Consider the following 27,712-nt stretch of genomic DNA (forward strand, 5'->3'; position numbering starts at 1 on the left):
GGCCCTGTGAAGCAGGCCTGGACCAAGAAGGGCTGCTGGGAAGATCCTCAGATGAGATGCTGGCCAAGAAGGAGGGACCAGAGTGGACAGAGGAGCCCCAGAGGGGTGGAAGATGGAGGACAGTAAAGACAGACAGCAAGTGGCACCCCCCTGTGACAAGTCTATTCGGACAAAATTGTATTTATTTGAGGTTGTGCTTTGCTTTTCTCTTTCAGGGACCTGAAGCTAGATAATATCCTGTTAGACAAAGATGGACACATCAAAATTGCAGACTTTGGAATGTGCAAGGAGAACATGTTAGGAGAGACAAAGACCAACACCTTCTGCGGAACCCCCGACTACATCGCCCCAGAGGTAGGGATGAGCGGCCCCCACTGCTTCCTCCAACCCTGCTGGCGGGAGAGTTCAGTATTTTGGTTCAGGGTATGTTTATTTCTGAGTATTTTCATCAATATGGCCACATAGAGAGGCTGGTGGTATTGCGGGGGGTGGTAGACAAGGATCCTCACGACACCTCTCCAGAGCTTCAATGCCTCAGTAGGTTCTTTCCATCAGGCTGCCTCTCCATCCTACCCTTAAAATACATCCACTCCAGCAAACTGGTCCAACCACTGTGGAAAGCTGTGTGGAGATTTCTGGACCTACTAAACATAGAGCTTCCATATGACCCAGCAATTCCACTCCTAGGTATTTACCCAAAGGACACAGAAACATCAATTCCAAAGAACACCTGCACCCCTATGTTTATAGCAGCACTGTTTACAATAGCTAAGCTTTGGAAACAACCCAAATGCCCAAAAATAGATGACTGGATCAAGAAGATGTGGTACATATATACCATGGAATATTACTCAGCATTCAAAAAAGATAAACACATGCAATTTGCTGCAACATGGATGGCGCTGGAAGGGATCATGCTCAGCGAAATAAGCCAAAAAGAAAAAGAAAAATACCGGATGGTCTCACTCATAGCAGGAATCTAGAAAACTTAAATAAGGGACCAGGAAAATGAATAACTATAAGAAAGTGAAAATCAAAATCAACAAAAAACTATGAACCAGAGACACTTTTAGGGGGGCGGGGGCGGGAGGGGAGGGATTGGGGTCAGAATGGGGGGCTGCAATTGTATGGGGAATATAACAATAAAATTTATAAAAAAAAAAAAAAATACATCCACTCCACTCAGACCAGTCACAAAGAATCAGCTAGTGAAAAAGCGGGTGGAAATTAAATAGACTCACAAGTATCCACCTGAGTTAGTCCAGTGCTTTCCTTTGGGGACCAAAAAACCTGAAGGCCTTTTCCAAGCAGCCACTTGTAGCACAGGCTGGGATCTCACAGACAACAGTGCTCTGTGCACCCAGAACAGCTTTGCTCATAAAGACCCCACCAGACCAAATCAGCACCTCTTCCCTGTTTTGCCAACCCTCAGCTGCCTGCCCAGGGGACAGGCACCCCCCTTTACCACCAGACCCTTCCCAAAGTATAGCAGTTATAGGTGATCTTCTACCTGTGAATTTTCCAAAGATGACATCTTATATGACTGGTTCAATACTAAAACCAGGAGACTGATAGGTATAAGGTGTGTATGGTTCTGTCCCATTTCATCACAGATGTATAGAGATGTGAGCTCATTCCCCTTCATATCCTAGGGCTGAGAGCAGGAATTGACACCTTAAGGTACTAATAAACCTTTTAGGAAAATGAATGAATGGCCAAATTAATAAATGTGTGAAGGGGGATGGCTATTTGATAAACAGCAATGAACTTCTGATTTTCTGGGTGAAACAAATTTAGCAACAAATCCTTATCATTGCCAAAGTAATATGGCAGCCTGAGTCTAAAGACTATGTGGCATGTGCTTATGTGCTATTGAAATTTGTTTCAACCTTGTTTAAATGCAAGATCGGTGGTCACTTATGGTCAGTGCTTCCCCCAATATCCACATCCACACAGTGAGCCTCAAACGGACTTAACCCACTAGCTCACAAGGCCAAGGGCATTGCAGTTATCTCTCACTATAGGAGAAAGCAGACTGTGACAAGTGATAATGTCATTATTGTCTGAATTATTTGAGGAAAGTTGGAAGAGGAAACAAGACAAAAGAAGATGAGGTCATAGGAAGTCACCAGGGGCTGGAGATTAAAAGTAGCAACAGCAGTCAGTGATTTGCACCACAGTTTCATTAAAAATATACACAAGTGAGAGCATGGCCACATCAGGCAGAGGTTTAAGACCAGGAGGCAATGTAATATGAAAGGAACCTCATGTAGTAAAATCCCAAAAGACAAGGGTTATAACATAGCTTTCAACTCATTAACTAGAGGACTTTTAAATAAGACATATAACCTCTCTAAGTCCAATCACCATCTTTTGTTAAGTAGGTATGACACTATCTACTTCAGGGGGGTCCTTATAAATAAGACAATAAAAAATCCACATGTATTAAGCAAACATTCTGTGTATAACTGAGTGTGAATTCGCATTTTGCTTGTCTTCCTCCTAACTTACACCTGAAATTCTTTTTTAACATGACCTAGCTTAGGAGACTTCATTTTCACCGCAGCTGTCTCCTGTCCTCCAAATTGCTCTTTATTCCAGATGAAGCTGTTTACAAAACAGAGCAATTTCTGGTTACTTTTGGGCTCCTCCTTGTGGACCTTCCCAGGAATTACATGTTAACCACTTCCCACTTAAGGCAAATCTTTGAACTGAGATTAGGCATGCATGTTCATTTTTTTTTTTTTTGCATCCTCCCAAGTCTAGTTTTACTTTTTCTTTGTTAAGGCAAAATTTGTTTTTACTAAACTTTAAAGTGAACTACACTGTGTACTATTAGTTAAGACTAGTAGGTAACATTTTTATACTGGCAGATGGGAAAATTCTATTTGCAGCTCCATCTTTATATTCAAATAGATACCAATTCAGCAGAACAGATACTTATCTAGTCTTTTCTATATGACAAAGCACCTTTTCTTCCTATTTTTTTCACTGGATCCTCACAACAACCCGAAATAAGCTGGCCTGTTTTTACCATCACTTTTCACAAATAAGGCTGAGAGGGGTCAGGGAACCCAATCCAAAACCACACAATAAGCCAAAGTAGAACCTGTAACACTTTGCATGGTCGTCACGTTTGCTTTATGGTTGTTTGTTTAGCAAGCCTTAGGGTAGAGACTTTCACAGTGTCTCCAAGCCTCACTGCAAGCTGAGCTTGTTCCCAAGGACAGGAGAGGTGGGATTGGGGTCTGAGCTATGTGCACATTATTCCACTGCATCAAAATTCAACAACATTAAGACACACCCCTTCCCTAGGAAACACTGTGACATCTAGACTGTAGGGTTGTTTTTCTTTCCTAAGGCCATCAGTGCCAATTCTACCATCCCTTCCTAGTGTGCTTTGAAAGTGGGAAAATTTCAAATGAGGAGCACAAATAGTAAAGTGACCCCTGTGTGTGTGTGTGTGTGTGTACATGCATGTGTTTATGCTTACATCATGCACTGAGCAAAGACCAGACCAAATGGAGGAAGAAAGCAGGGCCATCCCAGGTGCGGCCAGGCCTGCCTTTAAGAATGAGGCCTCCTGGGCCTCCCCGGTGGCGCAGCGGTTGAGCGCTGGGTTGCGAAGCTGCCCGCGGCCTCCGCGGCGCCGGTTCGATCCCCGGCTGCTCCCCGGCCACCGGAGGAGGGTCCCACATGGTGTGCAGACCTCTCCTGCCGCCCGCTGCTCCGCTCAGCAGTGTGCTTCAGTCCTTCTGCCTGTTCTGCTCCCCGCTCTGGCTCTGGTGAATTCTCTCACCCTCCCGCACTTCTGACTGTACCCAATGCATGTATAAACAAAACAAACAAACAAACAAATAAATAAATAAAACATGCCTCTATTGGGCCTCCCCGGTGGCGCAGCAGTTGAGCGCTGAGTTGTGAAGCTGCCCACGGCCTCTGCAGCGCCGGTTCGATCCCCGGCTGCTCCCCGGCCACTGGAGGAGGGTCCCACATGGCGCGCAGACCTCTCCTGCCGCCCGCTGCTCCCCTCAGCAGTGTACTTCGGTCCTTCTGCCTGCTCTGCTCCCCGCTCTGGCTCTGGTGAATTCTCTCACCCTCCCGTGCTTCTGACTGTACCCAGTGCTTGAATAAATAAATAAAAATAAATCTTTAAAAAAAAAAAAAAAAAACATGCCTCTATTAAAAAAAAAAAAAAAAAAGAATGAGGCCTCCACACGTCGTCCCTTGTGGCGGTTGAGGTAACAAAGCAGCTTGCCCTGCCCTGTCCTGGGAGCTGCAGCACCAAAAACAAGGCTCTCTCTCCTCTTCTTTTAACAATTTTTCATTGTGCTCCTACTATGTACTCATTTTAATTGTGGTAATGTATCCATTTCATCAAATTTACCATCTTGAACGTTTTTAAGTGTATACTTCAGTGGTTTTAAGTATATTCACAGTGTTGGGCAGCCAACCTCCAGAACTTTCTCATCCTGCACAGATAAAACTCTATGCCCATTAAACAACCTCCAGAACTTTCTCATCCTGCAGATAAAACTCTATGCCCATTAAACAAGTTCCCTTTTCTCAAAGACCCTAGCAGTCACTATGCTCCTTTCTGTCTCTACAAAATTCACTGCCCTAGGTCCCTCATATAAGTGGCTCATATAACATTTGTCATTTTGTGACTTGCACATTTCACTTAGCATGTCTTCAAGGTTCTCCCACCTCAGAGTATGTAACATGAATTTCTTCTTTTTAAGACTGAATAACATCGCATATATGCAAAGAGCATATTCTGATTATGCATTCATCTGCTGAGGGACACTCTTTACTGGCTACCGCATGGTTTGTTAGGGTAACACCTGTGCCCCCTCTTTTCCAACATTTAACAAGGAAGTTTCTGGGGGCCAGGATACAGTGCCTTTTCTGCCCAGAAAGGGTAACAGTCTTTTAAAAGTTAGGTGGGATTCCAGACTTCAAACCCACCTCCCTAAAGGGAAAACCCAGACCAGTTCTACTCAAGCCACCACTATCAAGCTGTTTGAACTTGCTGAGGCTCTGACTTCTGGACTTGACTGGCTTGTTATCCTAGGATCGATCTCTCTCTCTCTCTCTCTCAGCATACTCACAAAATTGATTCTCCATAGTGGTGACCACGAATGTGACTCTTTAGTTGCATAACAATGACCAGGGAGCTAGGCTTTAGAGAATGAGGTTGGTCAGATGACATCCCTGGATGCTTGATTATGTAGAAACTTTGTGAGAAGACTCAGAACAATAGAAGTGAGTAAACACATGGGGCTTGGTTTAGATATTCACTCAGGGGACTGGAAAGCTGAGATACCCACCACCCAAGTTCTCACCTCACAGGTACCATCACCCAAGGTTATGGTACATTTCAGTTAGTTCACTTAAAGCCAGATGGAAAGTAGAAAATGAAACTTGAATATACACTCAATTTGGGCACTGCCCAGTCATTTATATCCAATCATTAGCTTCTCAAAAGAGAGTTTTCAATGATTTTGGTTAAAACCATGTATCATCATCACTGCCAATTGTTTGCAGAGTGGAGAAGTCCACTCTGGGTTTTCCTTCATCAACTGCATTTTTATTATGTATCCACCTTTGGACACACAGATCTTGCTGGGACAGAAATACAACCATTCTGTTGACTGGTGGTCCTTCGGCGTTCTCCTCTATGAAATGCTAATTGGGCAGTCACCTTTCCACGGGCAGGATGAAGAAGAACTGTTCCACTCCATCCGTATGGACAACCCCTTTTACCCACGATGGCTTGAGAAGGAGGCCAAGGACCTTTTAGTGAAGGTAAGAAAGTCATGGAGACTTTCCTAAAATTAGAATTCTGTTTTCTGATCATTATTGACATTCATGCCTCCATTCTGTCTTATATATGTAATTAAAAATTATGTCAAATCACATTTAAATGGGAGGCTCATCATCTCTGTTTTAACTGAGTCACCAATCTGATCAACATCAGTTATCAAAATGGGTATAAGATAAACCTTAATGTATATAATTTATAGAAGAAATGCCCTTTTCTGCTCCTGGTTGAAAGTTTGAATCAGATGCTGACTTTTCTGCTCACTTATACGTAAAGGATGAACCTCTTATCACTCTTAAGTTACAAAGCACCAGCTCAGTTAAGAAATTTAAATTCTTCAGTCCAAAATATAAGTCATTACATCAATCTCAACTCCAAAGCAAAGACTTCTGCTCACTAGCCTCCAGTCCAAGTTCATGGCTGACAGCTGCTCACCTTTGGAGAAGGGAGGCTGGTCGTATCAGAACCAGTTGTCTCTCTGTCTTCTTCCTCTCTAATTCTTGAGTTCTCTTTTCAGACTATAGCAGTGTAAAAGCAGGGGGAGGATGGAGAGACTACATAAAGAGAAAGACCTGTCTTTACATGGCTGGGTAACTTCAGGTTCTTTGAACCTGATAGATGGTTAAAGCCATGAGGCATTCTAGTAGATTCTTTGGAAATACCTGGCCCTGGGGGCATTTTTGGCCAAAGTCTTTGAGATACAGGTGTTCAGTTCATTTCCTAGCCCAGCTACTGTCCCAAACTCTGGTTCAGCAATATATCATCTCACTAAGAAACTCACCGTTCACTGTCCTAGGGAGCAGATTCTCTGAGGCAGTGCTTACAATGAATGCAGGCCAGCTCTCCTGCCTGCCATGTCCCCTAACTGGTAATATTGATGTACCCTTCACCATTAAACTGAGAGTACAAGCTGTCACCATTGTAGCAGCAATCTCCAGAATTCATCAAAGTAAGAGTCAGACTTCCATCCATGACCACCTGGGATTCACTAAGAACTGGATTCTGAGAATCACTAGCCATGAGCCAACAATGCAGAGATGTAAGAAGCACCTGAGAATAACAATTAAAGATTTGGGCTTTATATGGAGTCCCAGTTTATCTTTTTTAGAATGCAAAATACTATCTATAGTGCCTGGGTGTAACAAGTTGTAAAAAGTAAATCATGTTAATACATGCTTATTGCATAGAAGAAGAAATACCTACATTTCCTAAACTGTCCCAGCAACTCTCTGGATGAGAGAGACCCACCCATATGATGAAGAGATTTGCAAATCTAGGAGAACTGGATCAAGAATGCAGGTGTTTAAACAAAACAGTGTTTTGATTTCTGGTATCTTGTATCTCAGCAGGCTAAAAAATAATCATCATTTAGGAAAATATTTTGAGTCTCCCTCTTCTTATATTGAAAATGAGAATAGAATAAGATGTTTAACCATTAGAAGCTATCAATGGATTTGAAACCTAAATTTAGAAGATTATCAGGCCCATCTTTATTCGCTAATCTACTTTTTGCTTATAAAAAAATACTTAGAATTAAATGTAAAGGGCATGCACTTCTACCTTCTCAATACAACAAACAACTTGTCCAAGGTTTTAGAAATATTGAGGCAACTCTGGCGTGCTCCCAGGAAATCAAGATTTTGAATCTTAAGTGCTAACGACGCCCTCACAGGATACCTAGCTCACAACCAAGCTATTTTGAGATCTAAGCCAGTTTAATTCACTTTTCACTTTCTGACTGTGATCCAAACAAGCAGTAAATTTAGAAAACTCCCCAAATGACCAATTAAATGCACTTTTAATAACTGAACAAAACACATATAAAATGAAAACTAATTTCAAAATTAACCAATTAAAAAGAAAAAGATGACAACAGTGAAAACAAGTTAGGGAGATTGGAATGCAAACAATTTTGCATAAATAAGGCAAGTTCAAACATCATTACAGTTGCTACATTTATTTTACAGTTGGCTCTCTGAAGGAATTAATGTGAGGTGCAGCGTCAGCTCCGGCTGCCAGAGCATGCGGGGTGTCTTACACAGCAGAGTTTATTCACTCGCAGCTCTGGAGGCTGGAAGTCTAAGACTGAGGTCCAGCAGGGTCAGTTGACAGTGAGGGCTCTTCCTGGCTGCTGCTGGCTGCCTTTTTACTGCAACTTCGCGGTCTGGGAGAGAACTCTGCTGTCTCCTGTTATAAGAACTGATCCTGTTGGGTCAGTGCCCTATGACCTCACTTAAACCTAATTACTTCCTTACTCCAAATGCAGTCCTATTGGGAGTTGGGACTTCAATGGGAGAAGTTTGAGAGGACACAGTTCAATCAACATGGTGCAACAAAACCCACCAGAAACAGGAACTGAGAAAAAGGCTTGAGGCTGTCGGGAGGTCCTGAGCAACAGCTGCCCTCCCCCTTCACCCACTGATGTCACGAGCTGAGCAGCTGTGCTCCCCAAACTCAGCTCCACCTCGGCACCTGGGAGAGCTCCGGGCAAGGAGTGAGGTCGCTAGGGTCAGATGGAGTTCATCAGAAGTAATTTCACAGAAAGATGTGGGGAGACGTGATTTCAAAGGAGAGAAAGATGGAATATTACTTAGCAATCAAAAAAGATAAACACATGCAGTTTGCAGCAACATGGATGGAGCTAGAAGGGATCATGCTCAGCGAAATAAGCCAGAAAGAAAAAGAAAAATACCGGATGGTCTCACTCATAGCAGGAATTTAGAAAACCTAAATAAGGGACCAGGAAAAAGACTAATCAATACAAAGTAAAAATCAAAATCAAGCAGCAACTATAAACCAGAGACACACTAGCAGGGTGGGCAGGGTGGGGGAAGGAAGGACTAGAGTCAAAATAAGGGGGGGAGGGTGCAATTGTATGGGGAATATAACCAAAATGATAATGCATACATTGTGCAAAAATGAAAAGTGATGTAAGAATTATATAAAATAAAATATATATTAATTTTAAAAAATTTTAAAAGGAGAGAAAGATGGAGTAAGGAGGAAAGGATTACTTCTGGTTGGAGGAGAAAAGATGAAAAATCATATGCTTAGGATGCTACTCAACAAAAAGAAGAAACAAACTGGATACACACAACCTGGATGAATCACTTTTAATGAATCTTTGTTTGTTACGGTGGTTACTCAGATCTGCACCAGTGCTAACATGGCAGAACTAGCACACACTGTCTCAATGCCAGTCTCCTGCGTTTTGCTGTCATACTCTATTTAGATAAGATGCCAGCATCAAAGTGAGAGCAAGCAAGAACCTTAGTAGTATCTTTAACTTGCTGTGAATGTGTCCCCCCAAAATTCATACATTGAAGCTCTAAACTCCAATATGCTGTGTCCCCTCAAAATTCAAATGTTGAAAGCGCTAAACCCCAATGCAATAGTTTTATGAGATGAGGCCCTAGGGAGTTAGGGAGAGAGGGAACTAGGTTTAGATGAGATACCAGGGTACTTTTAAAAAGGTCACAATAGGATTTGTTCCTCATAAAAATAAGAAAAGAGATCAGTCCATCCCTCTGAACATGGCACTAAGGAAAGGCCACCCTGAGCACACACAACATGGTATCTCCAAGCCAGGAACCTGGCCTCCTGGCATGCTGACCTCTGCATTTCCCAGACTCCAGGACTGTGAGAAATAAATGTCTTGTTAAGCCACCCAGCGTGTGGCATTTTGTCATAGTCACCCAAGCAGACTAAGGCACTGTAATTACTTTAATTTTTTTTAAACTCACTTTAAGACTAAATGCCATGCAAATGCCAAAAAAAAAGTCATCTGCAGAGTTTCAGTGGCAGAAAAAAAGATTTGCTACAAGATTAGAAAATAAGTTTGGTAATAGAGCAGAAACTAAGATAATTAAGGATAAAGGGGAGAAGGACTAGTTGGTGCATGAGGTTTTAAATCCACAAAGAAAAGCCTGGGCCTACTCTTTCCAAAAGAATTAGTAAAACTTCCAGATAATTGGCCTAGGGGGAAGATCGTTCTCTCCCATGTTCCAGCAGTTGGGCTGATAAAAATTCATTTTCATCATGCAATTTGCTGAGCATAAGAAAGGCTAGTTTTATCTCTGCCCTTCATTGGGGGTATAACTTTGAGCCAATATCCTTAGCTCCCTTCTCTGTAAAAAAAAAAATAAATAAATAAAAAAAATCAAAGGCAAAACCAGTTAAGACATGACTGTAGGAAATTTTACATCATATTGTGAGCCCCCCAAAAAATGGGGGCCCTGGAAGAGCCAAAGCATCCGTACCAGACTTCATCCTCTTGAGCCCTCCAAGGGGAGGGGTGCATATAGCATGTGGCGTGTTGAACAACTGCCCCGCAGGTGAGACTGTGCTCCGCCAACAGTGGCGGCCGGGACATGCTGTCCTTGGGCCTGTTGTCAACAAAATGCCGCTTTCCACATTTACTCATCCAGGATGTTCTGTCCATTTGTTTGGGAAATGAAAAATTAATGATCTCAAACAGAAATACCCATCCCTTTCATAGAAAGTGATATTTGATGGGGGATGGAAGGGGCCAGAGGCTTCCAGTGACAGGTGCTAAGTACTGGACCATCCACAGCAGCCCAGGATGGTTTTCTCACCCAGACAGTCAAATAAATTTAAACAGACTGTGGCTACATCCTGGCCTGTAAGAATTGTGCTATTTCCTACCAATGTAAACCACCCTCTGACAGCTTTTAGGGACAAATGCAAGTCTATCTTCATGAATATTTATTCCCTCCACGCAGCTTCCCTGCTGCAGAGCCTATGACCTCCCTGAGGGGGTCATCCTCATCTTCAGGTCCTGGGGGATGAGGAAGGGAAAGCTGATTTGCTGCAGGGCAGAGAAAATGATGATTTTCTCTTCTGAGCAAAACTAGAAAGACTCTGAGGCTACTGAGTTCAAAGCTGGAGGTTATATAGATAATCTTCCCAGTACACATTTTATCTTTAAAGAATTTTTTTTTATAGAGGCATGTTTTATTTTTATTTATTTGTTTTTTTTTGTTTTTGTTTTTGTTTATACAAGCACTGGGTACAGTCAGAAGCGCAGGAGGGTGAGAGAACTCACCAGAGCCAGAGCAGGGAGCAGAGCAGGCAGAAGGACCGAAGTACACTGCTGAGGGGAGCAGCAGGTGGCAGGAGAGGTCTGCTCACCATGTGGGACCCTCCTCCGGTGGCTGGGGAGCAGCTGGGGATCGAACCGGCGCCGCAGAGGCCGCGGGCAGCTTCGCAACCCAGCGCTCAACCGCTGCGCCACTGGGGAGGCCCATAAAGAAATTTTTTTTAATTTCACAGGTACACACACCATGCACAGAGACTATCATAATCCTCTCAGTACAAATGCTACATGTGACTAGAAAAATCTATGGCAACATCTAGTATAGTGCACACTTAGCCCAAGGGCAGTTACTTCTCATTTATTTCCCTGCAGCACTTCATTATAACATGAGCTAGTTTGGGGCCAATTCTTAAGGCATTTACATCATCTCTCTCATCTTGTTTCATCTAAAGGTCCTTCCTAAGTGGAGGTCAATCATTTAGTATCATCATTTCAAGGAAGGAGATAAGGGACAAGTCACATATTCCCTCTGCTTCTAAAAAAATCAATCTGCTTTTCCATCTGTTGACTCATCCTGGTGTTTGAGTCTAGAGAAAAATATGTTCTACTGTGAACTTGGTGCCTCTTCTATATGCTGAAAATAGGAGGCTAATAGAAGATGAAAACTGAAAACACGTGATCTGAATAAGTGGGAAAGACAGCTAATTCACCTACTTAGCAAACACTGAGCATTTCCTTGCGTGTGGCACCCTGCTAGAGCCAGGGAACACATTGTCTGCCCTCCAGGGCTTACAGTCCAGTAGGAAAGATGGTCTTTTAAAAAATGCAATGTGCTAATTTCCCATGGGGTGAGGCTATTCGACACCAAAGTATAAGGTGGCTGCTTATACCGCTGGCTGAACTTATGATCTCGAGCAAGTTACTCAGCACTCTGAGCCTCAGTTTCCTCAGCTGACAATTGGGGTAACCATAGCAGCTTTCAGGCTTGTGTTTAAATCAGGATGATATGGCTCAGGCACCTTGCACAACAGCAGCCCTCGGAACACCGGTTGGAATGAATGATGCATCAACCACCTGACTGTGTGAGGGACCTGGAGAGCAGGACGGGAACATGGAGAGAAGCATCTCTGGCAGGAAGGACAAAGGAGTGTGGTATCCTTAGTAGGGGGCCAAGTCTGGTCAGAAGAAGGGTTACAATGTGCACAGAGAGCCCAGAATGCCCACCCAGGGGCTGGCATTTTAGAACTCACCAGCTGCAGAGGCCATTTGTCTAACCTTTCATTTTGCAGATGGGAAACAGACTCAGCTATTCACCTGACCAATGCGTGGGCTGTCAGCCTCACAGATGGCAATCTCATGTTATTTCCACTGTGTAGTGGCTTTCTAATGGGGTGCTTTGGAACCCTAAGTTTCCATTGAGAAGTTCAGCAGCCGCCAAAGGGGATGGGCAATGAGGGAAAGAGAAGTTAGGGCTGTGCAAACAACTCACCACTTAGATATACTAGGTGGTGGCTTTCATTTGGAACTTTAAAAAATACTCCCCTAATTTAAAAAAGGGGGAAAAAATCTCAACCTTGCCACAGCATGTTGTTTTAGTGGAGCAGAACCCAAGATTTCCATGCAGTTAGGGGACATAAGCAGAGCAGTGTTTTAATACAGGCAGACTAGTTGTTTTTATAAGAGGTAAAAGCCAGAGCCTCCTGCAACTTAGGTGTGAAGGGAGATCAGGTCTAGCCAGACCCCATGGAAAATCACTGCATCTCAGCAGGGATTCTGTTTTCAAGACCCATGGCCTCCTTGTAACAGCCCATAACAAAAGGTTACTTTATACATAAACATGGAGCTAAAGTAAGAAAAAGGGATCAGCACCCCAGCTCCCAGGGGCCCTGGGACTTTTCTAGTTTTCACCTTGGGTATTTCCTACTCCTTAATGCCCTTGACATGTTTTAAATTTGAAGAGTTTCCAAGCTTCTTTCCTGTCCTTGCCAATGTCCATTTTAAACTGAGGGAATAAACTAACAGAAGAGGGTTTAGTGCAAAGAGGAAATTACATATGTAACAGGTCAGAGATGACAGAAGATGGCCTTTGAATTAAAATGCCTTGTCCAGCAGGTTTGCAAGAGTTTGCAAGAGTGACTCTCCAGCCTCAGAGCCTTAAAAAATCCAAAGCTAACTCGTCAGGGATCAGTATATTATACCCGAAGTAAGCTTTTCCCACAGCAAGACTATAATCCTAAGAAGTCTGCTTTCTAAGAAAGCAAATTTAATTAGTGGGCAATCAATCAAACAGAAATAAATTAACTAGATTTAAATAGAGTTAAATAAACTAGCTCTCAGACTAAAATGAACTATGTTGTTGGGTTTTACAAACCAGGAATTAGTGCACACAAGAGTGCATGGTGGGGGGGGGGTGCATGCCTGTGCATGAGTGTGTACGTGTTGTCATTTAACCCTCAGAACAGTCCTGGAGAAAGATACTTCACTCACTTTACAGGTGAGGAAACTGTCACTCAGAGTTTCTAACTTGCTAGAGTCCCAGCAATAGCACAAAGCTTCTTTCAAAACACTCCTAGGGATCTACCCAAAGGACACAAAAACATTGATTCAAAAGAACACCTGTACCTCTGTTTATTGCAGCACTACGGACAATAGGTAAAACCTAGAAACAACCCAAATGCCCCAAAATAGATGACTGGATCAAGAAGATGTGGTATATATACACAATGGAATATTACTCAGCAATCAAAAAAGATAAACTCATGCCATTCGCAGCAAAGTGGATGGAGCTAGAAGGAGTTAGGCTCAGTGAAATAAGCCAGAAGGAAAAAGAAAAATATCTGATGGCTTCACTTATAACATAGGGGAACCTATGTTATAGGTTATAGGGTTCCCCTATGTTATAGGGGAACCAAATAAGAAATCAGTGTAAAAACATAGTAACAATACAAAGCACAACAAAGCAAAAACAGACAATTATAAATCAGAGACATACTGCAGAGGAGGAGGAGGGAGAGGGATCAGAGAGAGGGAGGGAGGGAGGAGCACAGGGGACTGAGGTGATGGTGCACAGGCGCATTGGTGAAGGAAATTCTACGGAGACTACACCTGAGCGGGTGGGGGAAAGCAAGTATTGTTTAAAAATGAACAATGATATGAAAAATAAAAAATAGTTAAAAAACAAACACAGAACATAAAAAAAAAGCTTCTTTCAAAACACAGAGTATAAAGATGGTTACCAGTAGCTGAGGAGCAGGTGGGGAAATAGGAAAGAGATGATTGTGGTACCCACTTGCAACTAGTAGACTAGTAAGTTTAAGACTAATAGATTTAACACACAGTCTAGTGACTACAGACAACAGCGTTGCACTATCATCATCAAACCTGCTGAGGGACTAGATCTTAATTATTCCCGTCAGTGGAAAGAAATGGTAATTATGTGACGTGATGACAGTACTGCCTACGAACCTGACAATCACATTACAATGTATGAATGCAGCAGATTGTCATCTTACCTTAAATGTATCAATGCCAGTGTCAAATATATTTCAAAAAAAAATCAATCCAAGTTTATATAAAAGATAGTGTTTCTAGAACAGGGTCAGGAAGCAAAAGCCCAGATCCCAACATATGCGAAGGCTCATTTGTGGGGAGAGGCGGAATGAGTTAAACGGTCTGACTTGAGACAATGGTTTATAAAGGTGAACAGGAAAATAAGTCAAGAAAAGCAAGAGGCAAAGAGCTGGGCCTTTCTCTATCTTTGCAGAATCAAAAGCCAGTAGCTTGAGGCCTATACATGGAAAAGGCACAGCCATCTAGGGCTCAGGGTGCTTCCCTGGAGAAGTAACTGTCCTGGTGCCTCCAGGGTGATGCAAGGGGTAAAGTCTCAGCACTCTGAAGCTATCTGCAGCCACTGAGATATGATTTCGATCCCCGGCCAGGGAGGTGACACACATGGCACAGCAGACCTCTCCTGTCTCCCCCTGCTTCTCCCCTCAGCAGTGTATTTCTGTTGATCTGCCTGTTCTGCTCCCCACTCTGTCTCTGGTGAATTTCCTCACCCCCCGATAACTCTGGCCTACACCCCAATTCTTGTATGCATAAATAAATAAAATCTTAAAAAAAAAAAAAAAGAAGTAACTGTCCTCCTGCTTCTTTTCAGCTCTTTGTGAGAGAACCTGAAAAGAGGCTGGGGGTCAGGGGAGACATCCGCCAGCACCCTCTGTTTCGGGAGATCAACTGGGAAGAACTTGAAAGAAAGGAGATCGACCCACCTTTCAGGCCTAAAGTGGTAAGAACCCTAAACTGTCTGGTTCAGCCCTTCTGGCTTCACTCCCAGGCCACCTGCCCCAGACAACCCCCGGTTGCAATTCTTGGAAGAAACTGCTTCTTAACCATGATTCAGGATGTTTGGCTGGTTGGGGGTTGCAGGGCTGTTGCTCTGGTTTGAAAAACTTAACGCCCAAGATCATATGTGCCTGCATGAAAAACGAATTGCCTTAGACCCACTATCTGTGCGAGGGGCAGCCAGCAGAGGAGACACAGTCTTAGCACAGATGCACACAGCTGTACAGTCACATCTCCAGACCCAAGCTTGTGCGTAAACCCTGCATCCCATGTCAGCAGTGCCGAGACATTTTTTCCATGCCACTTGTAAGGTTTACCTGATGTGTGGTATTTCTTCAGGAAGCTACATTCCTGATGACAACTGTTAGGTCTTCTTGGGTCTAAGGAAGAAATTGGTGCTTAAGAAAAGCCAGATCTCTAAATTCCCACATGAGCTCCTATGCTTGCGTGTGTGTGTTTGTGTGTGTGTATCACTAGCAATTCATTAACCCCCAGGGAAAGGCCAGGAGGACACACACAGAACTGGCCATCATAAGTGGAGATAGAAGTAAAAAAAAGCTAAGCTGAAAAGGTTCTCCAAGTGAAGGGAAGTGAAGGTAACACAGCACATGAATGTCTTTAATGCCTCGAATGTACACTTCAAAATGGCTAATAGGGCCAGTGTTATATTATGTACACAGTTAACCAAAATAAAAAATTTTTAAGAGAACAGGGTAGATTTGACTGTTTTACCCCTTCCTGATGATGGCTGGGTACAAGGTAGAAAGGACATGAGTAGCTGGAACACTCCATTGTCTGCACTGAGATGCCCAGGCTCACGGATTTCACAGCAGGGAGGTCACCCTAAAAACAGCTTTAGGTCACCCTAAAACAGCCTACTATTATCAGGATAGTGGGTGACCAGCAGCAGCAAGTGTGTGTCCAGGGTTAGACGAGTTCTCAGCATTTGTCCCAAGGCCTGAGGATGGTCCAGGGATTGCACAAGCTGGTCTCTGTACACTTTATTATTTGTAACAAATAATTTGTTAATGTAAAATGAATTTTCACCTTGTGATAGCCCATCACAACAATGTAATGCATTGTGGATGATGACTTGGTATTTCCCACATAAAAATCAGACCTCTGATCTATGCTTTCCTCATAGAGCTATTCCAAGTTCTGTGCATAGGAAAGCGTTTCCCTGGCCTGCTGTCAGCAGCTATTTTAGTCAGGGGCCTCAGGTCATCAGCCTGGGTAGGAGGGAAGATTCTGCAGGAAGGACCTGATTCTAAGTCATGCTCAAATACATAAAGGTGCCTTTTGATAACGGTTGTGCTAAATCTTAGAAGGCAGAAGAATCACACACTATTCTGAGCAGTATTTCAGAAAAGGTATTTGATTTTATGTTACTGGCTTTTTGTCCTGGGCACCAGTGGACCAACTGGCTTGAAGGGAATGTTTCCCAGTCAGTAGTATCTATGGAACAGTCCAAGTGGTTTAATAATAAAATCCACCTGGGTAGGGAAACCAGTGTGGGTGAAGACTGTTGTCAGAAGAATACGAATAATTCAATCAACTTCCTTTGTCCCTTTCCTTTGCCCCCACCCTCCAACCCCTCTGACTTTCTACCCCGCCCCCCACCCCTGTCCCCAGTGGACAGAGGTCAAATTTGGGCTGGACTCTTTCTCAAAGGTTGCCACTCTTGCTTTGTGTAAAGTGTTAGCTAGAAACACTACATCCTATTTGAACATGTGCCACAGAATTCCTTGATATAAATTTAAGTATACAATTGACAAACTGATGACTGAGGATCTTAGAGGGGTTCAATAAAAGCCACAGAAGGTCATTTGTGTAACTTCTGTTTAGTTTATCTGCAGATGCTAACATTGCGTGCAGACTATAGCCTAGATAACAAACATTAATGAATTTAGTGGTTGACTTTCTTCTCTTCCTCCCACCCCAAACATTGATCCAGAAATCACCATATGACTGCAGCAATTTTGACAAAGAATTCTTAAATGAGAAACCCCGGCTCTCGTTTGCTGACAGAGCACTCATCAACAGCATGGACCAGAACATGTTCAGAAACTTTTCCTTCATTAACCCTGGTATGGAGAGGCTCATCTCCTGAGGCCTCTTCTCCAGACACACAAAGGAATTTGAACTGGTTCAAGTGACACTTTTTGGGTTCCTTTTGAACTTGAAAAAGAAGAAAAACACTCAACAATGAAGGCTGAGACCTCTTGCTCCTCATGGACCCTGTAGCAGGAAACCAAGTCGACTTCACTCACGACAGCACCTTTGGTTTCTCTCCTGTCATCCGTCACATCCACTCCTGAAGATAGGTCTTACTAATTATAGTCTACTTGAAAGATGGTTCTTGCACTGTGAAAGATTTGACAACATAATACTGCTCTAAATTACGGCTCTTCACTTGGGCACCAACTGCTGATTAACAGATTGCTTAAGACTCAAGGAGCAGAATGAGCTGGAACATCGCAGGGCTGGACGAGCAGTGCCTGGTACAGCGGATCATTCAGCCATGGACACGTAACCACTCACCCATTTCATTCTGTTCACGCCTGTGGAAGTGTAAATGCTGGGGGTGGGGGGAGCCCTGAATAGGTTTTATGGGAATTCTTCACAATAAACGTAGCTTGTAACTTGAGATTTACAAATCTGTTCATTCTGATTAGCCACGGAATTCACTGGAAAAAGAAAAATGCAAAGTGGAAGAGGTCTTGTCACTGACATAGAAGGCTTAACAGAACACCTGCTATGGTTATCGTGTCCACATAGACATTGGAGTCCAACAAAGACGGCATCGTTTTACTGCTGCTAATAATAAAACCTTTCCATCTGTTCTGGTGATTTCAATATTGGTGACAGTCACCAGTTACCATCCTCACATTATAACAAGAAAGGAAGTAATTCCTCTAAGAGAAAAGAAAACCAGTTCCTCCTTTACCATTACTGATGATTTGATGGCTCAGAAGTCTCTCTGTAGGCATCAGTTAAAAGCCCCTGGCATGCTATTTGCAGTAGCTGTTCTTGTTTAGTAGGAATTCTAGCTCGACATTTTTAAAGTATCTGTACTGTTTGTATATTTTGATAAAATGTGACTTAATGACAGAGGTGGATATGTAACAATGGAATAAAAGATGCCTCCTAATAGTTTAATTCCCTCTTGTTCCCTCACAAAGTTGATTCTGACGTGGTTATCATGAAAACGAACCTAGCATTGAGCTGAGGTTTTAAATCTGGGGAATCATTAAACGTCCCCAGATGGGTGAGAAACACAGAGATAACCCTTGAATTATTGGTGTGACATTCCCACTCTCCTTTCAGCATAAGATTTCCTAAAGAAGTAGACCCTTTACTTCTCCAGCACCCAAATACTGCTCTGCCCTCTGACCTCTCTCCTGCCATTCTTCTCCCAAGAACTTGCTGCCAGCCCTTTTGAAATGCTCATGGCCTAATGTCATGCAGTGCTTCGAGGGAAGACCCTCTCTCTGTGTCCCTTTCCAGGCACTTGTCCCAGCACTTTCCTGTTTCATCCCCTGCTCCTCAGATTGCCCCCTGGGCTGACCCTTCTTCCTCCTCCCCCGTCCCTTCACTCCCTCTTGGTTTTCTCTTTCTACCTCCTGCCTTCCAGGATCACTCCCTGGAGAACACCCTAAACCCACATCTCCAGTCCTGGCCTCTCTGCCAGGCTTCAAGGAGGCTCCATTAACTTGTTCTATTTTCTTATGTTCTTCATGCCTCTTGCATTTCCTATTCCTGTTTAGGTCACCACCATAGACCCAGTCATCACTGACTATCCCCTTCCCTCTGTACCCTATTTTTTTTTTTTACTTCACTGATTCTATCTCTGTAGTCTCTCCAAAACACACATGTGTCTCCACTCATTTCCTCTCCTGCTAATCGTACTGGATTAGTAAGCTCTAAACAAGCCTCCCCATCTTAAGTCTCTCTCTCTCTCTCTCTCCACTTTAATTTACATACACACAGAGGATATCTACTATAAACTATAGGGTAGGAAGAACTTTTCCTCTACCCTCTTATGTGAAGTACCCAGGATCCTGAAAATTAAATGGATGAAAGACAAGTTATTAAGAGCAGCAGGTTTTCACTGACTGACAACACACACACACACACACACACACACACACCCCACCCACCCCCAGTGATGAGCAACTCCGAATGGTCAGAAAACTGGATTTAGACACCTAACTTAGTAGGTAAAAGACAGGGGAGAGAAATGGCTCCTATGGGAAGAAAAAAATGGTTTCTTTAGGAAAGATGAATGGCGGGTCAGGAGGACAAACAGGAAATAGGAAAGTCCGTGGTAATATTCATCCATACAGGTCTGAGTGGCCTTTCCATCTTTTTCAAGTCCTAAAAACTGCTGCAGGGGGCAGATACCAGCTAGGTAAATTTACTCCTGGGAATAGACACACCCCAAAGAATGAATTTATGGCAGTCCTCATTCCTCTGACATGTCTGCTTTTAGTCAGTTAAGAGTTCCAAGAAGGCCTCTTTCTACATCTGTTGAATCTCAAATTTTGCTTAAAATATTTTTTATTTATGAAATACAAAAACATTCTCTTCACAAATCAAAGTTTTTTTTAATCCCCTCACACGCATGCTCAAGCCCTATGTAACTTCCTTGGCCTCAGCAGCCCATTCCCACAGGGCCAGGCCACCTTACTCCATTTCTACCTTTCCCGCACTTATGCCCCATCACTCTGAATTGCTCAGTGCTGCCTGTAAACATCTGTCCTCCTCCTCTGGGCTTCCTTGACACTAGTTTTGTTGCCCAGAAGGTCCCATCCCCACACGTTCAGTATCTTCCTATCTCTCTGGCTCCAGCTCAGGCGACAACCCTGCCATGGAGAGTCTGCCCGCCTCCCCAACATCCTTGCTGATCCCCCACCTTGGAGCCGGTATATAGCTCATCTCACTAAGCTCCCACAGATTTTTACTGCTCTCTAGTTCCATCAGGCTAAGAAAGTGCTTTGCATGTCTCTTTAAGCTGTAAACCCTTGAGGGCAGAATCTCTGTCCAGATTGTCTCCGTATTTTCCACCATTTCTTTAATATCTGTGTGCAAAAAGAGTTTCTGGCAAGTGAATAAAGAAACAACCTGTGTAGTGTTTGCACAGTGGTCCATCAGAATATATGTCCACTGGGCATCCCCGGTGGCGCAGCGGTTGAGCGCTGGATTGCGAAGCTGCCCGCAGCCTCTACAGCGCTGGTTCGATTCTCGGCTGCTCCCTGGCCACAGGAGGAGGGTCCCACATGGCGCGCAGACCTCTCCTGCCGCCCGCTGCTCCCCTCAGCAGTGTACCTCTGTCCTTCTGCCTGTTCTGCTCTCCGCTCTGGCTCTGGTGAATTCTCTCCCCCTCCCGCGCTTCTGACTGTACCCAGTGCTTGTATAAATAAATAAATAAATCTTTAAAAAAGAAAAGAAAGAAAATATGTCCACCCGGAATCTGCGAGTGTGACTTTATTTGGAAAAAGGGTCTTGGTGGACCTGACAATGGATCTCAAGATGACCCCATCCTGGGCTATCTGGGTGGCCCGAAATGCCAGGGGTACTTTCCTGAGACATGGGGAGGAGGGGCATCACCCCAAGTCAAGGAAAACATGGAGCCACAGGAGCCAGAAGAGGCAGGAGAGGATTCTCCCTGAGAGCCTATGGAAGGGGCCTGCACTGCCGACAACTTGATTTTGAATTTTCTGCCTCCCAAACTCTGAAACAAACTTCTGTTGTTTTTAAGTCATCCAGTTTGTGGTACTTTATCGCACTAGCCACAGGAATTTCAGAGCTACTATTTGATGAGACAGGAAGTGACTCAGGAGAAGCCTGGGGTGGGGAGGGGGGTTGTGTCCCTGCCCCCAGCCAGGGCCACCACCCACAGAATGGAGGGCCACACTCCTGTCAGCTCCTCACATGGCTGGTCCAGTGACTCACTTCCCTCTGTCACTCAGCTGCTGTCCATGCGGATTCTGACCACAGTTCTTGTTCTTGCTTTTTTTCGCTCATATCTCATTTCTTTCTTCAGCCTTTTCCCCCTCACCTGCCTCTAATACCCATCTCTTGACTGTAAAGCTCATCGATTCTTATTTGTGAGTTGACAGCTGTTTTCCTGCAGGTGGAACACACACACTGTGGTTTATACACTTGTGTCAAAATAGGAAAAAAATATTCAGCAACACTTGCTAAAGCAGAGTGAGGAAGACTTTATTCGAGGTGGGAGTGGGGACCACTGCAGCAGGGGCTTGCACTGGAGAGAGACTGAACTCACATCTGAATACAGCACGGCAAGTGGGGATCAGTGGAAACCTCTGGGGCAGGAGATCCTGAATACCCCAACCTAACAGTATTCTTGCTGAAGGCAGCCAGGATGACATCTCCTGGAGGGTAAGAGAGAACGCAAAACCTGATCAGACATCAAGAGTAGGAGTTCTGGTTAAACTGTCTTAGCACGATTTTTGAATAATGCAGAGATAAACACAGGAGCTCCAAAGGCATGCCTGGTTGAGACCAAATGAAATAAGATGGAGGAACATTTAGTCCAGGGGAGAGCTTTTGTCTGATCAGTGTTAGCACAGCAAAGACTTTGGGATTGAAACTAATTGAGCTTTTCTCCTGGTGCCAGACCTGCTGCCATACACAATCCTGAAAGAGTGTGTCCTCCTACTATGAACATGCTTGTTGAGAAGAATCTGGTTCCTGTGATCTCATTTGTTCACTGAAAGGGGCTGAGAGGTGAGGGGGCAGTGCTGTGGGATGATGGCAGACTGGAGACCAGCCAGACCCCAGTTTAAATCCCAGCTCAGCCTGATAAGCCTTGCAACATCAGGGAAGTCACTTGTCTTCCTAAATATGACATCTTCTCACCTACACAGCAGGGCCTCCTGTCCACAGTGTATGGGGTTATTGTAAGAATGAGAGATGTTCTATGAGAAATGCCCAGCACAGTCGGGAGGAACTGACTGGATGCTAAGAGAGTGACTGTGATATTCTCAAGATTATCATAGCCTGCCAGAAGAGATTTATTTAATATCAATCTACCTAGCTATGATTATTAGTCTATCTCTACCCAACTGTTGATATACGGATTTATCTCTCTATCTAGATCTTCATAGAGATCTATAACTAGGGATATAAACAGATCAATCAAATAACACACTGATAAGCTTATGTCTAATGTGTCTCACAAGTCAAATCAACAAATCAGAGAATAAGTTCTTGATTGTCTGCTAAGCAGCCCAGAAACAGCCTCTCCAACATTAACTGAGAGTTTGTGCCTGCCTCCAAAAAAAGACCTCGAATGCTCAGTGTGAGGGAATTTTAAAGTCCATGTCCTAAATAACAGAGGCCTTCAAGTTCAGAATGGCTTGCGGAGTCTTTTTTTCCTTCTGTTTTCCATCACACTATATGCCAAGAGATTTCAAGTCACATGGACTATGTCTGTCCAGAATAACTCCAGCCCTATCCATTGTAAGGGCAAATACAAATTAAAAATGGCCTAATTCTCCCTATTCTTCTCAAAAGAGAAGTAGCACCCTTGGGTCCTTGTTCCCTGGGAGAACTCCATTAGTCAAATTGCTTCAATTTGCAAAACTACCTCCTGTCCTAAATAGAGATATTTGTTTCTCCTCTAGATAAAGCTAACATAGGTGGGCCTCCATGGTGGCCCAAGGGGTAAAGCACCACACTATGAAGCAATTCGCAGCCTCAGCAGCATGAGTTCGATCCCCTGCAACCCACATGGCGAAGCAGACATCTCCTGTCTCGTCCGCTGCTCCCCTCAGCAGTGTACTTCGGTCAATCTGTCTGTTCTGTTCCCCATTCTGTCTCTGGTGAATCCTCTCACCCCCCACATCTCTGGCCTGCACCCCAGCCCTTGTATGCATAAATAAATCTTAAAAAAAGCTAAAAGCTAACATAGGTGGTCATCCCAATTACGTTGATAAAGTCAGGACAAATGATGTTGGCAAAGGGTTCTGTAAAGTCCCCTTCCTTGAGGATGAGTGATGGTTTACCTTGAGAACATGTGTACAGCAGGTTATAGCTGCTTGAGTATTTTAGGGTCAAGACTCCCATGTCTTTGCAATCTCTTAGCAGATTGTCTGTGGTTTGATGAAACACCAATTCAATGATAAGACTATTTTGTTTTCCTATTACCATTGTGGATAGCTTTTCTGAGTTGTGAGAATTTTGGTTTTTTAAGTTAAATTCCCCATACCAACTTCTCTTAGCTCTCAATGTGAGGAAGGATTTGGTAAGATACAAAGAGAATTCTTGTGACTCTTTGCCTCCCTATCCTGAAGTTAGCTTGGAAAAAAATAATAAAATTCTAACACTCTAAAGGCACACTTTGTGCTTCCTTCTAATGCTTCCTTTTAATACTTCCTTCCAAGAATCGAAAACCATTCAGGAAGTCTGTTATTCATTAAAATTTTTTGTGTCTCCCGATCAAAAAATAATTTCAAGTAGTAACTGTATACTTACTGTGCATGTGAAGTACCTGGTTTACCTTCAGGATCCTCCCAAAGAACTCTGTGAATTATCGTCCTAGCTCCCTTGTCCACTATGATGTGTGACACCCAAAATTTGGTAACTGTAGTTGCTAGAGGTAAGATAATATTTTTCCTCCACCAACTAAAAACTTTTCCCTTAAATGACGACAATATTCCTATGCAATTCCCTAAAGCTTGTCTTCGGTTTTCTACATATTAGATTGAGGAGCAAAAGCTTCCCAGGTTATCGAAAGTGCCAGGGACATTCAGCTTATGAAAGTGTCTTGGCCCTTTCTAGCTGCTATGGCAGACCGGGTGACACATGAACAACAGAAATATGTTTCTCACAGTTCTGGAGGCAGGAAGTCCAAGACCAGCATGCCAGGTGGCTGAGTTCTGAAGAAGGCCCTCTTCTGGGCTGCAGACGCCATCTTCTCTGTGTGTCCCCCCACAGTGGAAAAAGTGAGGGAACTCTGGGGGGTCTAATCCCATTCATGAGGCTCCACCTTCATGACCCAATTACTTCCCAAAGGCCCCACCTCCTGACACTATTCTACTATAGTGTCCCCCGGTCCCAAATTCATATGTTGAAATCCTAACCCCAATGTGATAGTGGAAGGAGGTGACTGTCCCTGGCACTGTAGATAGTCTGGGCAATTATTTGTTCCTCAGTCTTAGAGAGAGCCACTAAGTCATCAAACGAGGAGATCAGAGCCTCTGTTCAGACACGCTGATACTTGGCATGAAGACGTGCAAGTCTGCATGGGATGTATATTGTAGCCCAGGGAACGTGACCTTTGGGTTTCCTGAAAACCCTCCCACCAAAAATAAGATCCTCCAGACTGATGCCAGGTTAGAGGCTGGAATGAGTCAGATGCTCTTCTTTTGTCAGCAGAAACATCTGATAAGCCGAGATCACCGAGACAAGAAGGGGCACAAAGGGGGTGGGAGCAAGACTGCTGATTCAGACATCGCAGCTTGTTGATCTTCTCTAGATGTACCAGATCTGGAATCACTTGTGTGAAGAAGACAACATTCGAAGAGGAAGGAAGGGAGAGATAGGCTGCTACTCTTCTCTACAGAAACCGGAGGCAAGACAGAATTGGGGACGACACTGTTTTTCTTGCACAGAGCTCTGGCTTAGAATGTGGCCAGAAAGAGAGCCCTCAGTAGCATTCGGTGATAACGGAACCCTCAGACTCAAGGAGGGACCAGGAATTGGGAATGTGGTCTTACGACAAACTTAGCACAAGATATCTGACCTTGAAGCAAGCCTTCCATGGCTCGGGCACCATGGTGACATCTACGAGGCAGCAATTCCTGCCTTAGCAACCACAGTGCCCTCCCAATGGTACCATGGGGAATAGCGACAAATCAGCATTTGTTAACTAAGAAAGTCATCACATCCTACACCATGTCACACGCAAATGAGTGTTTACATCATTTCTTCCCTCCTTCACTAGTTATAACAACCTAGAACACTTCTCTATTTTATTTTTATTTGTTTTTATTTATGCATGCAAGAGCTGGGGTATAGGTCAGAGGTGTGGAGGGTGAGAGGATGCACCAGAGACAGAGTGGGGAGCAGAATAGGCGGATCTGCTGAAATACACTGCTGAGGGGAGCAGTGGGCAAGGCAGGAGAGGTCTGCTGCACCATGTGGGTAGTTCCCTGGCTGGGGATCAAACTCTTGCTGCAGTGGCTGCCGACAGCTTCATAGTGCTGAGACTTAACCCCTTGTGGCATCAGGGAGGCCCCCACTTCTCTATTTTATAGCTCAAGGCCACAAACACTTCTGAGTGGAGTGCTTAAGTGCAGTACAGTGCAGGACATGAAAGCACGAGCAACCGAGAATAAACTCAGCCTCCACCTCTGTGGTCCAGTGATCCCAGCATGACAGACACGAAATGGGCAACACGATGGGGCTGGGAGAGGACACGAGGGATTAAATTAGATAATGAGACTGGAGAAGCAACATGTAAAGTGACACGGGAATGATGCATACACGGAAGGACATTTCCAAAGACCTGAGCCTTGGGGGATGTGGTGAAGTCCAGAAAACAGGGAGAAACAGGAGGGGTGTGGACTCGATCCTCAAGAAAACAGAAGGTGAATGGTAGGTTGTAAGCAGAGAGGCAGATTTAAAGTTAAAGAAAGTGGGGTTAAAGGGGTACCGCGAGAGGAGAGAGGGAGGGAGTTCTGTGCCAGAACCGAAATTCTCAAGTATCAATAAAATTGTTTCATTGCACTATTATTTGTGGTTTAAATTTTTGTAAATGAAGTTCATTACCCAAAGCCAAGCTATGACTGAAAACTTCTTCACAAAGAAGGATCTCTAGGGACTGATAGGGGGTACTTTTAAGAGATGGTACTGTATGAAAAAAGCAAAGCACATAGTGTGCGACTGTTTGAGACAATTGTAAGAAAAAAGAGAGACTGTGGGTTCTCTTGTCATTATTGGCAGGGTAAGTCAGAAACCGCTGCAGACAGTTCCTGCAGGTGGCAGGGAGGTGAACGGGGCATGGCACTCCTCTGAGAGCACCTTTTTGTATAGTTTTACCTTTTGAAAGTGTGTTAATATTCTACATATTCAAAAAAGAAAATTAAATCAGAACAGGAAAGAATAGGAACAGGAATCAACACCATAATTGAAAGCAAACTATAAATCAATCTCATTGTATTTCCCATGAATAACATAACCCCACTGACAAAGGAAAGAAAGGTAGGAAAGAGAAAAGGGGAAATAAATAAAGAAAACTGATCCAAGTAACTTATAAGCACAGTATTTAACCAAAATCCTGAATCCAAACAGGTGAATGGAAGAATTGCAAACAAATTCTCAATTATTTTTTCAGTACATTTTAAAAATCATAGGAGTATCCTAATGACACTTCTGACACTGTTTTAGATATAACAGAGCACTGAACTAATTATCCCATGTGTCAGTGCTGAGAGTCAGGGTCACCCACGAAAGAAGGGACAGAGAAGTAGGGAACAGGAAAGTGCAAGAACCAACCTGGGTGACAGATTAGAATAGAAGGAATCCCTGGAGCTCATGATCTCTAGAACAAGCATGTTTGGGTACACACGTACTTCTGTGCTGTCGTGTATATATATGTATTTATATATATGTATGTCTGCATATGTATGTGTGATGCATGTTTCTTATATGCATATATTCCAGTGCTTTTTGTTGAAAAGACAAATAACAGAGTCATCCAGCAGCGATGAGCACATTAGCACCCAGTCTAATCAGTTTGTCTCTAATCAGTTCCTCACTGTAGAAACCAGAGTTCCTTGGAGAAGGGGTTGACTCTGGGCTGGGGCAGGGTAGGTGACATGAGTCAGGACATCTCATTATGCCACAGGTAATGCAGTGAAAAAGACAACGGGGCTGTGTTGCAAGCCACCTAATGGAGGGGCTCTCACTGACCAAACAGGGGACAATTTGAGCACTAAAATAAATGAGTGCAGCAATGAACTGAAAACCAGAAATATGCAAATCTGCACCAATAATAAATAAGTAGATAAATATGAAGGGGGAGGTCCCTGCATCCAGGGAGAGGATGCTGCAATGGGAAGATCATCACTGGGCCAGGAAGACCAGCAATGGAGGCTAAATCACAGAGGAGATTTAGATGAACAACAGGATATTTGCACTGGCTTTAAAGTGTCTTTCCCAAAACTACTTCTTGGTTGCAAAGGAGAATTAAAAAAGAATCAGTGATTAGGTAGCAAAGAAACTGAGCAAAACTTGACCAGGTTACCAAAGTTAACATCACCAGTGAGGGTAGGAGGAGACTGTGACCCTCCAGATGGTCTCTGCCAAGAAGAGCACAGAATCACCTATGCAGGTGCCTCACCTCATTATAATCCTGAGGAAACACGGATGAGTACAAGGTGTGGGTTGTTCTATTAAAAACAAATTTAGAGAGAAAGTAAGGGTTTGCCTCAAAATTATCAATGTTGTAAAAGACA

The 27,712-nt window shown here is 43.7% G+C and overlaps 1 protein-coding gene across 3 annotated transcripts in view; it reads left to right on the top strand.

Moving 5' to 3' along the window:
* The window catches only part of PRKCQ (protein kinase C theta), a gene marked incomplete at its 5' end in the record, with an annotated part of 65,441 nt that extends 48,089 nt beyond the window's left edge, over window positions 1-17,352 (top strand). For 2 of the 3 annotated variants that reach the window (XM_084253781.1, XM_084253783.1), the window contains 4 exons: window positions 216-354; window positions 5,620-5,808; window positions 15,040-15,168; window positions 17,179-17,352. In XM_084253781.1, coding sequence (XP_084109907.1) covers window positions 216-354; window positions 5,620-5,808; window positions 15,040-15,168; window positions 17,179-17,334 — 613 coding nt within the window. In that variant the 3' untranslated portion in view covers window positions 17,335-17,352. The remainder of the gene's footprint in view (window positions 1-215; window positions 355-5,619; window positions 5,809-15,039; window positions 15,169-17,178) is intronic. The other variant, XM_084253782.1, reaches the window with a different exon arrangement.
* Window positions 17,353-27,712: the final 10,360 nt, after the last annotated feature.

This window comes from Talpa europaea (genome assembly GCF_964194135.1).
Source record: "Talpa europaea genome assembly, chromosome: 14".
Lineage (NCBI taxonomy): Eukaryota > Metazoa > Chordata > Mammalia > Eulipotyphla > Talpidae > Talpa > Talpa europaea.